A 17,165-nucleotide genomic window follows, 5' to 3' on the forward strand; every position below is an offset into this window, starting at 1 on the left:
AAAAGGGGTGGACAAAAGTATTGGCGCTGTTTGAGAAATCATGTGATGCTTCTGTAATTTGTGTAATTACCAGCACCTGTTACTTACCTGAGGCACCTAACAGGTGGTGGCAATAACTAAATCACACTTGCAGCCAGTTGAAATGGATGAAAGTTGACTCCACCTCTGTCCTGTGTCCTTGTGTGACCACATTGAGCATGGAGAAAAGAAAGAAGACCAAAGAACTGTCTGAGGACCTGAGAAGCAAAATTGTGAGGAAGCCTGAGCAATCTCAAGGCTACAAGTCCATCTCCAAAGCCCTGAATGTTCCTGTGTCTACCGTGCGCAGTGTCAGTAAGAAGTGTAAAGCCCATGGCCCTGTGGCTAACCTCCCGAGATGTGGACGCAAAAGAAACATTGACCAGAGATTTCACCGCAAGATTGTGCGGATGGCGGATAAAGAACCGCGACTAACATCCAAACAAGTCCAAGCTGCCCTGCAGTCCGAGGGTACAACAGTGTCACCCCGTACTATCCAGCGTCAGCGTCTGAATGAGAAGGGACTGTATGGTAGGAGACCCAGGAAGACCCCACTTCTTACCCACAGACAGAAGCCAGGCTGGAGTTTGCCAAAACTTACCTGAGAAAGCCAAAACCGTTCTGGAAGAATGTTCTCTGGTCAGAGGAGACAAAAGTAGGAGAAGGCCTCAACATAGAGATTACAGGAAAAAAGAGAAGAAGACGCCCCCTACAGTCAGACATGGCGGAGGTCCCTGATGGTTTGGGGTTGCTTTGCTGCCTCTGGCACTGGACTGCTTGACCGTGTGCATGGCATTATGAAGTCTGAAGACGACCAACACATTGTGCAGCATCATGTAGGGCCCAGTGTGAGAAAGCGGGGTCTCCCTCAGAGGTCAGGGCTCTTCCAGCAGGACAAGGACCCAAAACACACTTCAGGTCAGCACTAGAAAATGGTGGTGAGAGAAAGCCCTGGAGACTTGTAAAGTGGCAGCAATGAGTCCAGCCCTGAATCCCATAGAACACCTGTGGGGGAGGGGGAGAGATCTCTTGGTGGCAGTTTGGAGAAGGCCCCCTTCACATCTCAGGGGGGACCTGGAGCAGGAGCCAAAGAAGAAGAAGGGTCTAAGATTCCAGCAGAGCCTTGTAAGAAACTCATTGCTGGTTAGCGGAAGCGGTTGTGCGCAGTTATTGTGTCTAAAGGTTGTGCGACCAAGTATTAGGCTGAGGGCGCCAATACTTCTGTCCGCACCAGTTCTGGAGTTTTGTGTAAAATGATCAATGATGTGACTTTATTTTCAATCTCTTTTGTGTTTTTTCATTGCAAGAAAATAACTGAAGATATTACCAAAGAGTTTGTGCTTGTAATCATTATCTGGGGGACAGCGAGGATTATCTGACAGGACTGCAGGGGGCGATACTTATACTGTATATACCCTGTGTCACTTATATACTATATAAGAGTCTGTGCTGTGTAATCATTATCTGGGGACAGCGAGGATTATCTGACAGGACTGCAGGGGGCGATACTTATACTGTATATACCCTGTGTCACTTATATACTATATAAGAGTCTGTGCTGTGTAATCATTATCTGGGGACACCGAGGATTATCTGACAGGACTGCAGGGGGCGATACTTATACTGTATATACCCTGTGTCACTTATATACTATATAAGAGTCTGTGCTGTGTAATCATTATCTGGGGGACAGCGAGGATTATCTGACAGGACTGCAGGGGGCAATACTTATACTGTATATACCCTGTGTCACTTATATACTATATAAGAGTCTGTGCTGTGTAATCATTATCTGGGGGACACCGAGGATTATCTGACAGGACTGCAGGGGGCGATACTTATACTGTATATACCCTGTGTCACTTATATACTATATAAGAGTCTGTGCTGTGTAATCATTATCTGGGGGACAGCCAGGATTATCTGACAGGACTGCAGGGGGCGATACTTATACTGTATATACCCTGTGTCACTTATATACTATATAAGAGTCTGTGCTGTGTAATCATTATCTGGGGACAGCGAGGATTATCTGACAGGACTGCAGGGGGCGATACTTATACTGTATATACCCTGTGTCACTTATATACTATATAAGAGTCTGTGCTGTGTAATCATTATCTGGGGGACAGCGAGGATTATCTGACAGGACTGCAGGGGGCGATACTTATACTGTATATACCCTGTGTCACTTATATACTATATAAGAGTCTGTGCTGTGTAATCATTATCTGGGGACAGCGAGGATTATCTGACAGGACTGCAGGGGGCGATACTATTGGCCAACACTGTAGGCCCTGCCTGTATATATACTCTATAGGTTATATACACAGACCCTCAGCGGCAGACACATAAATCCAGGTATACACAGCGTCTTACCCTGAACGGAAACAAACTGGCAGAACATAAATGAGCCTTAACCTCAGGCAAAAGAGTCACAAAAACTCCTGCTCGTCCGAGCACTAAGAGGCGACCTCCTAACTGTACGGGGGACTCGCTCCAGCCACACAGACAGGGCTCAGGCAGCAGCTCACACTGGAGTCTCACCCGTCTTCACAAGGTAGGACCAACCCCGACACCTCCTCATCCCCCAGGAACTGCCCGGGGTGACGGCTTGTCAGGCTTTATAGGCCTTTAATGAGACCCAGCCCCCACCTGTGCAAGAAGACACCCCCTAACCGGGCAAGAAGAGGTTAATAGGAAAGGCCTTCTCACCATAAGTAAGGAATCTGGGAGGAGATATAGTGATCACATACACACTGACACCCCTATATATTACTGTATACACACTGACACCCCTATATATTGCTATATACACACTGACACCCCTATATATTACTGTATAGACACTGACACCCCTATATATTACTATATACACATTGACACCCCTATATATTACTGTATACACACTGACACCCCTATATATTGCTATATACACACTGACACCCCTATATATTACTGTATACACACTGACACCCCTATATATTACTATATACACACACTGACACCCCTATATATTACTATATACACACTGACACCCCTATATATTACTGTATACACACTGACACCCCTATATATTACTGTATACACACTGACACCCCTATATATTACTATATACACACTGACACCCCTATATATTACTGTATACACACTGACACCCCTATATATTACTGTATACACAGACACCCCTATATATTACTATATACACATTGACACCCCTATATATTACTGTATACACACTGACACCCCTATATATTACTGTATACACACTGACACCCCTATATATTACTGTATACACACTGACACCCCTATAAATTACTGTATACACACTGACACCCCTATAGATTACTATATACACACACTGACACCCCCTATAGATTACTATATACACACTGACACCCCTATATATTACTGTATACACACTGACACCCCTATATATTACTGTATACACACTGACACCCCTATATATTACTGTATACACACTGACACCCCTATATATTACTATATACACACTGACACCCCTATATATTACTGTATACACACTGACACCCCTATATATTACTGTATACACACTGACACCCCTATAGATTACTGTATACACACTGACACCTCTATATTACTATATACACACACTGACATCCCTATATACACACTGACACCCCTATATATTACTATATACATACTGACACCCCTATATATTACTATATACACATTGACACCCCTATTTATTACTGTATACACACTGACACCCCTATATATTACTGTATACACACTGACACCCCTATATATTACTGTATACACACTGACACCCCTATATATTACTGTATACACACTGACACCCCTATATATTACTGTATACACACTGACACCCCTATAGATTACTATATACACACTGACACCCCTATATATTACTATATACACACTGACACCCCTATATATTACTGTATACACACTGACACCCCTATAGATTACTATATACACACTGACACCCCTATATATTACTATATACACACTCACACCCCTATATATTACTATATACACACACTGACACCCCTATAGATTACTATATACACACTGACACCCCTATATATTACTATATACACATTGACACCCCTATTTATTACTGTATACACACTGACACCCCTATATATTACTGTATACACACTGACACCCCTATATATTACTGTATACACACTGACACCCCTATATATTACTGTATACACACTGACACCCCTATATATTACTATATACACACTGACACCCCTATATATTACTGTATACACACTGACACCCCTATATATTACTGTATACACACTGACACCCCTATATATTACTATATACACACTGACACCCCTATATATTACTGTATACACACTGACACCCCTATAGATTACTGTATACACACTGACACCCCTATATATTACTATATACACACTGACACCCCTATATATTACTGTATACACACTGACACCCCTATAGATTACTATATACACACTGACACCCCTATATATTACTATATACACACTCACACCCCTATATATTACTATATACACACACACTGACACCCCTATAGATTACTATATACACACTGACACCCCTATATATTACTATATACACACTGACACCCCTATATATTACTATATACACACTGACACCCCTATATATTACTGTATACACACTGACACCCCTATAGATTACTATATACACACTGACACCCCTATATATTACTATATACACACTCACACCCCTATATATTACTATATACACACACTGACACCCCTATAGATTACTATATACACACTGACACCCCTATATATTACTATATACACATTGACACCCCTATTTATTACTGTATACACACTGACACCCCTATATATTACTGTATACACACTGACACCCCTATATATTACTGTATACACACTGACACCCCTATAGATTACTATATACACACTGACACCCCTATATATTACTATATACACACTCACACCCCTATATATTACTATATACGCACACTGACACCCCTATAGATTACTATATACACACTGACACCCCTATATATTACTGTATACACACTGACACCCCTATATATTACTGTATACACACTGACACCCCTATAGATTACTATATACACACTGACACCCCTATATATTACTATATACACACTGACACCCCTATATATTACTGTATACACACTGACACCCCTATAGATTACTATATACACACTGACACCCCTATATATTACTATATACACACTGACACCCCTATATATTACTATATACACACTGACACCCCTATAGATTACTATATACACACTGACACCCCTATAGATTACTGTATACACACTGACACCCCTATATATTACTATATACACCTACACGCACACACATATATACAGACATTCTTATATAGCACTATATACACACACCTATATATATGTATACAGACACCTCCTAGATGATTAAATACACACACCCTTATATACACACCCCTATATATCATTATATACACCCATATATATATATATATATATATATATATATACACAATATATACATAGGCACTGATATCCTATTAATATTATAAATGTGAAAGTTTGTGGGTTTGTGAGTTTTGGATGTTCGGATGTTTGTTCCTCAATCACGGAAAAACCGCTTGACCGATTTAGCTGAAATTTTCCACAAACATAGTTAATACACCCGATTGCGTAATAGGCTACTTTTCGTCACAATAGCGCACATACGTTTGTGCCAGGACCCCCACAAAACCCAAACTCACACCACCATCTCTGCAATCTCACACACTTTGGACCATAGCAAGCCACAAAATTCCTATTGCCCTCTTCAGCCTCGCCCCTAACCCCACACAATCACATATACATAGACTTTGCCACTTTGCCCCTCACCTTAACGATACTCCAGGAGGTTCTCTTTAACGCTCCGGAGCAGCCATATTTGCCGACCCCCACCGCTCTGACAATCCGCGACACCGCCCACCCATGTCAATACCCCTAGGCGGTCTAATAAATGCAAAAAAAAAAAAGTTTATAAAAAGTAAAAAAATATAAAAAAAATAAATAAAAAGGATTAAAAATTCAAATCACCCCCCTTTCCCTATACACATATAAAAGTAGTTAAAAACTGTGAAACACATACATGTTAGGTATCCCCACGTCCGAAATCGCCCGCTCTACAAAGCTATACAAATATTTTTCCTGCTCAGTAAACGCCGTAGCGGGAAAAATGGTCAAAAGTGCCAAACCGCCATTTTTTCACTGTTTTGATTCTGATAAAAATTTGAATAAAAAGTGATCAAAGCAATAACATTTCCCAAAAATGGTAGAACTACAAAGTACACCCGGTCCCGGAAAAAAAGACGCCCTATGCATCCCCGTACACAGACGTATAAAAAAGTTACGGCTGTCGGAATATGGCGACTTTTCAAAACAATTTTTTTCAACAGTTTTGGATTTTTTTTAAGGGGTCAAAATGTAAATAACACCATATAAATTTGGTATCCCCGGAATCGTAACGAAACACAGAATACAGGGGACAGGTCATTTTGGTTGTACAGTGAATGCCGTAAAACCAAAGCCCGTAAGAAAGTTGCAGAAATGCATTTTTTCTTCAAATCCACCCCATTCTGAATTTTTTCCCTGCTTCCCAGTACATTATACAGAATAAATAATGGCGGCATCATGAAGAAAAATTTGTCCCAGGAAAAATTAAGACCTCATATGGCTCTGGGAGCGGAGAAATAAAAAAGTTATGGGGTTTAGAAGGAGCGGAGTCAAAAACGAAAATCAAAAAATGCCACCGGCGGGAAGGGGTTAACTTCAAATACTTCTGTCCCAAAGACACTATGTAAAGTTTCTCACAACACCGTATATATAGCAGCTCTAATACAAAGTAACTGCAACACAAAAGTCTCACGGATTCTCTGAATTTAGCGAAAACAAGATACAAAGTTACATTTCATATCCCATCCCTTATACACAGTACGAAAACCTTACCCGCGCCTGTATATACCCACTGCTACAATCACCGCAGACCAAGTCGCGGGTACCAGCTAGTATAATTATATATCGGTGCATATGTAACAACACATTGATACATTATAACAAACCCTCAGACTTCTATTCCTGGGGATTTTTCTCTGGAGTGCCCCTTTAAGCCCTACACTAGAGATCACATGCGCTGGACTCGGGGCCGCCGTCACTGCTGGAATAAGACAAGACACAGCGGCGGCTTCTTAGGAGACTTTATTGCTTTGAGTTCCTCGGTTCTTGGGCGCTAGTTATGGCGGATCTGGGCACACGTGGAGGTGGCAGAGTCTGGATGACCAGCTCCAGATCAGGGGCTCCCCATTCACCCCCACAGGGGCCCCGATGACCTCACAGCCACACAATAAAAACACTTCAAAAATACTACAAAATGGCAGCAACACTATAAAAACAGGTGAAGGCACCGGCGTGAGCGGCAGGTAAAGCGGTCCCTGAGTGCCCGACTACAATTAACCCTTTAGGATTTGGAAGGGGAGGGGGGGACTTGTGCTGTTCATAGCAAAGGGGTCCAACCCCAACACCCCCAGGAGGAGAACCTTATTGCACAGTCTTAGAGGTGGCCGGGGCCACTAGCCCTTGTACCCTGCGTCCTGTGTAGAGGGGCAGGGGGAATTGTTATGTCCTAGAGGTAGGAATACACAGCGCCATCACATGGCGGATACAGAGTCTGCATCAAATAAATAACTAAAAACATTCTCCGGCCCCATCACCCACAGTCTGATGTAGTGTTAAATGGAGGCATCCTCGGGTAGGTCACATGGGGCCCTCAGAGCAGCAGCAGGAATAAGGCCAGCACTGAGCCCAGCAGCATGTGGCCCCTGGAGGGCCCGGTGGCTCCTGCGTGGTTCCTTGTGCTTCTCTGTGTCCCGCAGCTGTCGCCAAACCAGTCCACGTAACACTGGCAGCGGAAATGTGAACTCAGGTAGCGCTTGTCCTCCTTGGAGAGGCTGCCCTCTGCCCACATGGGGGCCATGGCGTTCGTAGCATTCGCAGCATGCACTATACGGAAGCTGGTCGGGCTGAGGTGTAAGAAGCCGTCCGTCAGATTGTCCTGTCTCAGGCAACGGCCATTCCCACTGCAGAGAAAACGGCTGCAGAGCTCGGCCGCCGTCGTCACATTCACAATGTATTCACCCAGACTTTCCTCCAGGTATGACTTCAGCTTCAGGCAAGACTCCTGCAGGAAAGACAAAGAATGTGAGAAGGCCGGGCAGCAGAGGACAGAAGAGAGGAGGCCGGACGTTAAGGGACAGAGGAGGCCGGACGTCAGGGGACAGAGGAGAGGAGGCCGGACGTCAGGGGACAGAAGAGAGGAGGCCGGACATTAAGGGACAGAGGAGAGGAGGCCGGACATCAGGGGACAGAGGAAAGGAGGCCAGGCAACAGAGGACAGAAGAGAGCAGGCCGGATGTCAGGGGACAGAGCAGAGGAGGCCGGACGTCAGGGGACAGAAGAGAGGAGGCCGGACTTTAAGGGACAGAGGAGAGGAGGCCGGGCATCGGGGGACAGAGGAGAGGAGGCCGGACGTTAAGGAACCGAGGAGGCCGGGAGTCAGGGGACAGAGGAGAGGAGGCTGGACGTCAGGACAGAGGAGAGGAAGCCAGGCATCAGGGGACAGAGGAGGCCGGGCATCAGGACAGAGGAAAGGAGGCCGGGCGTCAGGGGACATAGGAGAGGAGGCCTGGTGTCAGGGAACAGAGGAGAGGAGGCCAGGTGTCAAGGGACAGAGGAGAGGAGGCCAGGCATCAGGACAAAGGAGAGGAGCCGGGCGGCAGAGGACAGAAGAGAGTAGGCCGGACGTCAGGGGACAGAGGAGAGGAGGCTAGGTGCCCCAGGGTAACCCTAACCTTACAATGATCACATGATGGCGCCACACACATACCACATACATGAGCACGTAGGACCAGACCACTCACCAAGTTGTTTCCATATTCGGTATCACCCCAGAAGACGACCCCCGCGGCTCCCTGCGCGGCGCTCTCACCAATGGTGGAGACTAAATCCACCTGCAACATAAAAACCATATTTAATATCTACAGTGACCATCGGGGCCTCACTCACCAGGACTGGCTCAGACATTGCTATATAGTTCCATTGTTTCCGGTGTCAGTTTTTACTGTATTCTAGAATATATTCATGAACAAGGGGGCTCAAGATGAACAGGGCTTTGTGTCCTTCCTAGACAAGCACAGGTGCTACAGAGCAGAGAATTCTGGGAGTCCACGTGGCCATGTGATACGGCGGGCTGGGCCCTGCATGGGGCTTACCTGGGATAGGGTATCCAGCTTCTTGATGTAGGTGGGTCGTGAATACACGTAGACGGGCAGGGCGTAGTCCTGGTGATGCTTGTTGGCGATCCTCATGGCTTCCTTCACCCGGAAGTGCACAAACAGGCGCCCCTGAGGGCTGGAGGCCAGGGACGGGTCCAGGTAGATGGAGGGGAAGAGTGCGGTGCTGGCCTCCCACAACCAGGACAGCTGGTCATTGCGGGAGATCTCCACGTCCGGGCACTTCCCTGTGTAGTTCTGCAGGTTCTGCTGGTAGTTGTGGTTGTAGCAGTCGGGGAACAGATAGAAGCCCCAGAGCTGGCGGGGCCGGGCGCTCCGGGCGTGTTGTAGCGTCTCCTCCATGAATTTGCGGGCGGCGGTTTCAAACTCTAATATGGCTTGCTTGTTCACGTCATCTTCGGACCAGCTGGGGTTACGAGTAGCCACCAGTTTCCGGGACATCTGCCTGTAGATGTCCTTTGCATCCCAGTTTCTTAACCATAATGGGCGCCATTCCTCCCAGTCGATGACGGCCAGACCCTCCTGGTCCACCGTTTGGTTTATATACTTATCTAACCCTTCCTGCATCCTACTCAGGTGGGCTCTAAGGCTGGCGTTCTGGGGGACCCCGCCATTGAAGGAGACATTTTGCTCATAGTAGGGATAGATCCCGAGGCGTTCCTTGTAGAAGATGGTCAGTGTCTGGTCCACAAAGCCCTCATTGGGCGAGGCATTGAAATCAAAGAGTCCTAAATCTAAGTTCACCTTGTACTTCAGCAGACATGGATGCGTGGGGGCGTTCCAGCCTACTACAAATGGCCGCCGACTGTAAATAGGGCGAGTGGTGGGCTTCTTCATGGCAGGGGACGAAAGACCATCATGGAAGGCGAGGAGAAGGCACCAGAGGACAGACATGATGGAGGGAAGCATGGTAAAAACGGAGGAGGCACCTGAACGAGAAGAGAGGACACCGTGAATATCATCCCCGATAATAACCCAGTTACTGGTGAAATAAAAAAACAAATTGTACCGTAAGAAAATCTCATCATTGATATCTGCTGAGCATGCGGCTCAACTGCTCGGGGGTGTGTGTGTGTGTGTGGGGGTGCATGCGGCTCAACTGCTCGGGGTGGGGGTGTGGGGGTGCATGCGGCTCAACTGCTCGGGGGGGTGTGTGGGGGGGTGCATGCGGCTCAACTGCTCGGGGGTGTGTGTGGGTGCATGCGGCTCAGGCTCAGTTGTATCAGAGGGGTGTGTATAGGGTTGCATGCAGCTCACCTACACGGGGGTGGGGGGGGGATACATGTGGCAGGACGGTCTCGGATTGTGGGTGTAGTTGGTGGGAGGAAGGTCCCAGGGAGTGAGGAGAGGGGAGGAGCAGGGTTTTGTATGTTAAACTTTGTGTGAAAATTGAGGGGGAACATGAAACTAGGGGCAGATTAAACTGGAGGCAATTAAAGGGATCCTATGATTAAAACTGCATTTTTTGTCACTAACACATAAGAATAGCCTTAAGAAAGCCTTCTCTTCTCCGACCTTTAGATGTCTTCTCCGCGCCGCACCCAGTGCCGCAAGAAGACTCATTTGCATACTGATGAAAACTGGGATATCTACGGAACGGCGGCGCGGAGAAGACATCTAAAGGTCGGAGAAGAAGAGGCTATTCCTACGTGTTAGTGACAAAAAATGCAGTTTTAATCATAGGATCCCTTTAAGAGGGACATTAAACTGGGGGCAACTGGAAAAGACCATTAAACTGGGGGCAACATGCCCAACTCTAGTTGCCCCCAGTTTAATGCCGCCCTTATTAGCCCCCAGTTTACACTGGGGCACCAGGAGAGGGACTTAATACTGTGGGGCAGATGGAAGGGAACAATATAATGTGGGGGAGACTATAAGAGGATTATACTGTGTGGGGGCACAAAAAGAAACGGATGAGAACGGGCGGAGTCAATGTATAAGTGGGTGGGGCTAATCTTTCCATGGTGCGCATGCGCTCTTTCAGTTCTTTGTAAGTTGGGAGGGGGTGCAGGGGCTGCTCATGTGTCCACTTTCCATACAGAAGGTCCTGGATTTGAGACCACGGTCAGACCTGATGAAGTTCACCTCAAGACGACCTCAAGAGTCGGGGTGTTATGTCTTAGACGGGGCTCATCCTGACCCCTATGCACAAATGCTGGCAAGCATATTATATGGTAAGGGGTCAAGTGGGGTCATGTGACCGTGGGGTCGTGTGACTATACCGACAACCTCTGTGCTCTTTCCATGCCTCCACCCTGAGCCTTGCACTTACCTCAACGTCTTCTCGTCCGGACACAGCCCTTGGAATGATCTCAGCTGATGGTGCACCTGACATTTCTGTACAGGATTGCACCATAGAGGGGGTGTCAGGTTGTCGGCCGCACCCATAGTGATTCTTACTCACACCGGGCCGACCGGAGCAGAGAAAAAAGAAGGAAGGGAGCAGCAGAAGAAAAGCTGCCTGATGTCAGAGAGCAGAGGAATGAAGAGGAGCCGGTTAGGACCCGCGCGGTCACATGACCAGGCCTATACCATGTGCTCACACCTAGGGCCAGGGTAACACTGGGCTGCAGTGCCTGTAATTGATGCGGCCCCGACCAGGGTTGTGCGGACTCTTTCATAGACTCTAATGTGTAGATATCATTACCCCCTTGTAGTCCTCTAATAGGACAAAAGTCACAAGAGTCAGCATTACACAGCCCGCTCTGACGTGCCAAAGCCCAGAAGGAAAGAGAAATATGGAGGAGGCTCCTGAGACCTTCCCTGCTGCTCAGTCCTCTCCTGACAGCGGCTCAAAAACCGCAGCAAACTCTGCAACAACAGAAAAAGCTGCGTATCCTCAGCGCCAGGCCTCAGCCGGATCCCCCCAACCAAACCGCGCCGAATCCCCCCAACAAAACCCCACCGAATCCCCCAACCAAACCCTGCCAGATCCCCCCAACCAAACCGCGCCGGATCCCCCCAACCAAACCCCGCCTGATCCCCCCAACCAAACCCCGCCGGATCCCCCCAACAAAACCCCTCCGGATCCCCCCAACCAAACCCTGCCGGATACCCCCACCGCCATCTGATCCCTGCAACCAAATCTCGCCTGATCCTCCCTCCCCCCATCCATGTACAACTACCCCATCCATGTAAATCTCCCCCCATCCATGTACAACTCCCCCATCCATATACAACTCCCTCCATCCATGTACAACTCCCTCCATCCATGTACAACTCCCTCCATCCATGTACAACTCCCTCCATTCATGTACAACTCCCCCCATCCATGTACAACTCCCTCCATCCATGTACAACTCCCTCCATCCATGTACAACTCCCCCCATCCATGTACAACTCCCCCCATCCATGTACAACTCCCCCCATCCATGTACAACTCCCCCCATCCATGTACAACTCCCTCCATCCATGTACAACTCCCTCCATCCATGTACAACTCCCTCCATCCATGTACAACTCCCCCCATCCATGTACAACTCCCCCCATCCATGTACAACTCCCTCCATCCATGTACAACTCCCCCCATCCATGTATAACTCCATCCATCCATGTACAACTCCACCATCCATGTACAACTCCCTCCATCCATGTACAACTCCCCCAATCCATGTACAACTCCCCCATCCATGTACAACTCCTCCCATCCATGTACAACTCCCCCCATCCATGTAAAACTCCCTCCATCCATGTACAACTCCCTCCATCCATGTACAACTCCCCCCATCCATGTATAACTCCATCCATCCATGTACAACTCCCTCCATCCATGTACAACTCCCCCCATCCATGTACAACTCCCTCCATCCATATACAACTCCCTCCATCCATGTACAACTCCCCCATCCATGTACAACTCCCCCCATCCATGTACAACTCCCTCCATGTACAACTCCCCCCATCCATGTACAACTCCCTCCATCCATGTACAACTCCCCCCATCCATGTACAACTCCCCCATCCATGCACAATTCCCTCCATCCATGTACAACTCCCCCCATCCATGTACAACTCCCCACATCCATGTACAACTACCCCATCCATGTACAACTCCCCCATCCATGTACAACTCCCCCATCCATGTACAACTCCCTCCATCCATGTACAACTCCCTCCATCCATGTACAACTCCCCCCATCCATGTACAACTCCCTCCATCCATGTACAACTCTGTCCATCCATGTTCAACTCCCTCCATCCATGTACAACTCCCCCCATCCATGTACAACTCCCTCCATCCATGTACAACTCCCTCCATCCATGTACAACTCCCTCCATCCATGTTCAACTCCCCCCCATCCATGTACAAGTCCCCTCATCCATGTACAACTACCCCCATCCATGTACAACTCCCTCCATCCATGTACAACTCCCCCCATCCATGTACAACTCCCCCCATCCATGTACAACTCCCCCCATCCATGTACAACTCCCCCCATCCATGTACAACTCCCTCCATCCATGTACAACTCCCCCATCCATGTACAACTCCCCCCATCCATGTACAACTTCCTCCATCCATGTACAACTCCCCCCATCCATGTACAACTCCCTCCATCCATGTACAACTCCCCCCATCCATGTACAACTCCCCCCATCCATGTACAACTCCCCCCATCCATGTACAACTACCCCCATCCATGTACAACTCCCCTCATCCATGTACAACTCCCCCCATCCATGTACAACTCTCTCCATCCATGTACAACTACCCCCATCCATGTACAACTACCCCCATCCATGTACAACTCCCTCCATCCATGTACAACTCCCTCCATCCATGTACAACTCCCCCATCCATGTACAACTCCCCCCATCCATGTACAACTCCCCCCATCCATGTACAACTCCCCCCATCCATGTACAACTCCCTCCATGTACAACTCCCCCATCCATGTAAAAGTTATTGACAAGAATGAAAAAAACAGCAAATCCTGAGCGGCAGCGCCAACCTGCGGAATGTGACCTGATGTATAAATGCGTTGCCTGCAGCTGCCCCGGGGCATAAGCCAGGGGCAAATATGTAGAAAGGTTCAGAGAAAGCATTTCTAGTAATATTCCTAGAGGTTTAGAGAGGCTAAGGGGTAACACTTAAAATTTCTGATGCACTACAGTGGTAAAGGAGTTAATGTAAGCAACGCTCCGGGGGGGCAGTAAGGGTTAATACCTAACATTCTAGTAAAGTGTTGTGAGCGCTCAAGTGATTATACAGTCTCCACTAGGAGGAGCTCACTACATACAGATTATACAGTCACCACTAGGGGGCGCTCACTACATACAGATTATACAGTCTCCACTAGGAGGAGCTCACTACATACAGATTATACAGTCACCACTAGGGGGAGCTCACTACATACAGATTATACAGTCACCACTAGGGGGAGCTCACTACATACAGATAATACAGTCACCACTAGGGGGAGCTCACTACATACAGATTATACAGTCACCACTAGGGGGAGCTCACTACATACAGATTATACAGTCACCACTAGGGGGAGCTCACTACATACAGATTATACAGCCACCACTAGGAGGAGCTCACTACATACAGATTATACAGTCACCACTAGGGGGAGCTCACTACATACAGATTATACAGTCACCACTAGGGGGAGTTCACTACATACAGATTATACAGTCACCACTAGGAGGAGCTCACTACATACAGATTATACAGTCACCACTAGGAGGAGCTCACTACATACAGATTATACAGTCACCACTAGGGGGAGCTCACTACATACAGATTATACAGTCACCACTAGGGGGAGCTCACTACATACAGATTATACAGTCACCACTAGAGGGAGCTCACTACATACAGATTATACAGTCACCACTAGGGGGAGCTCACTACATACAGATTATACAGTCACCACTAGGGGGAGCTCACTATATACAGATTATACAGTCACCACTAGGAGGAGCTCACTACATACAGATTATACAGTCACCAGTAGGGGGAGCTCACTACATACAGATTATACAGTCACCACTAGGAGGAGCTCACTACATACAGATTATACAGTCACCAGTAGGGGGAGCTCACTACATACAGATTATACAGTCACCACTAGGAGGAGCTCACTACATACAGATTATACAGTCACCACTAGGGGGAGCTCACTACATACAGATTATACAGCCACCACTAGGAGGAGCTCACTACATACAGATTATACAGTCACCACTAGGGGGAGCTCACTACATACAGATTATACAGTCACCACTAGGGGGAGCTCACTACATACAGATTATACAGCCACCACTAGGAGGAGCTCACTACATACAGATTATACAGTCACCACTAGGAGGAGCTCACTACATACAGATTATACAGTCACCACTAGGAGGAGCTCACTACATACAGATTATACAGTCACCACTAGGAGGAGCTCACTACATACAGATTATACAGTCACCACTAGCGGGAGCTCACCACATACAGATTATACAGTCACCACTAGAGAGAGCTCACTACATACAGATTATACAGTCACCACTAGGAGGAGCTCACTACATACAGATTATACAGTCACCACTAGAGAGAGCTCACTACATACAGATTATACAGTCACCACTAGGGGGAGCTCACTACATACAGATTATACAGTCACCACTAGGGGGAGCTCACTACATACAGATTATACAGTCACCACTAGAGAGAGCTCACTACATACAGATTATACAGTCACCACTAGGGGGAGCTCACTACATACAGATTATACAGTCACCACTAGGGGGAGCTCACTACATACAGATTATACAGTCACCACTAGGAGGAGCTCACTACATACAGATTATACAGTCACCACTAGGGGGAGCTCACTACATACAGATTATACAGTCACCACTAGGGGGAGCTCACTACATACAGATTATACAGTCACCACTAGGGGGAGCTCACTACACACAGATTATACAGTCACCACTAGGGGGCGCTCAGTTTATTGGTTCTTTGGGTCTCTGGTTTGGTTTTTTGCCCCCTGGCCTCTCTGGGGAGATAGTAAAGAGTTGGGGTCAGGGTTAATATGAAGAGTACAGCGCGGATCCCATGTGGTCCAGATAGACTGGGAGGCCTCCGTGGTGTTGCTAGGCGTGGCGGTGAGGTGTTCCAGGCTACCACAAGAGTAGGGCCCGTGAGGGGGGATAAGACAAACCTGGAGGTGTCGGGAAAGGGGGGGCAGATTGAGCAAGTAAATGAAAGGCTGGAGCCCCTGGAGCCAGAGCCCATCAGTCCACACCTGCACATCTGTGCACAAAGTAATACAGCGCCCCCTGCAGACTGTGGGCACACTGGGGTTCAGGGTGTGCAGCAGGATCGGGGTCAGGACTGATACATCATATACTGGGTGTCACGGAACATTATACATATGGAAATGAGTCTCCGCCCACTGACGTCATTACTTCGCTGCGCCCCATGTGACCTCTGAGGCCTAACAACTGGCCTTAGTCACATGACGGAAGACGCCGGAGCGGACGCTGCGCCCAAGAGAGGTGAGTATATGTATTTATTATTTGGGCTGGTATCTATCCCCCGGGGACATAGCGGGGCCCCTATTCATTTACAATATGTATAACCAGGGATTCCCTAATCACTGTCATGGTGGCCGCGGACCCTGTACCTCATCGGGCCCAGTCATGGTCACGCCCCTGCCCACCTATCTGACCATGTACTTGTGAACGAGCGGAGCCCCAATACCAAATATTCCTCATCTCAGACACTTTGAGGACATTTTGTTTTTCTCATAGACATAATTCTACGTTTCTGCTTCTCGGAGATCTTTGTGGGCTTC

General features: G+C 47.5%; 1 protein-coding gene across 1 annotated transcript; it reads right to left on the minus strand.

Annotated features, from left to right (window-relative positions):
• Positions 1 to 7,267: 7,267 nt before the first annotated feature.
• On the minus strand, positions 7,268 to 11,730 carry LOC142218513 (hyaluronidase-2-like). Its single transcript, XM_075287275.1, has 4 exons — positions 11,639 to 11,730; positions 9,346 to 10,295; positions 8,995 to 9,084; positions 7,268 to 8,255 (listed from the first exon to the last, which is right to left on the minus strand). The coding sequence occupies exons 2-4, from the start codon at positions 10,273 to 10,275 to the stop codon at positions 7,845 to 7,847; spliced, it is 1,431 nt and encodes a 476-aa protein (XP_075143376.1). The 5' UTR covers positions 10,276 to 10,295; positions 11,639 to 11,730; the 3' UTR covers positions 7,268 to 7,844.
• Between the last annotated feature and the right edge of the window lie 5,435 nt (positions 11,731 to 17,165).

Source organism: Leptodactylus fuscus, chromosome 9 (genome assembly GCF_031893055.1).
Source record: "Leptodactylus fuscus isolate aLepFus1 chromosome 9, aLepFus1.hap2, whole genome shotgun sequence".
In the NCBI taxonomy this organism is placed as follows: domain Eukaryota; kingdom Metazoa; phylum Chordata; class Amphibia; order Anura; family Leptodactylidae; genus Leptodactylus; species Leptodactylus fuscus.

Excerpts from the sequence above, each read along its gene's own strand:
- LOC142218513 (XM_075287275.1), bottom strand. The coding sequence starts at position 10,275 with ATGCTTCCCTCCATCATGTCTGTCCTCTGGTGCCTTCTCCTCGCCTTC. Across the intron at positions 9,085-9,345 it reads AGCTGGATACCCTATCCCAG|GTGGATTTAGTCTCCACCAT; the intron begins GTAAGCCCCATG and ends TTTATGTTGCAG. Across the intron at positions 8,256-8,994 it reads CCGAATATGGAAACAACTTG|GAGTCTTGCCTGAAGCTGAA; the intron begins GTGAGTGGTCTG and ends TCTTTCCTGCAG.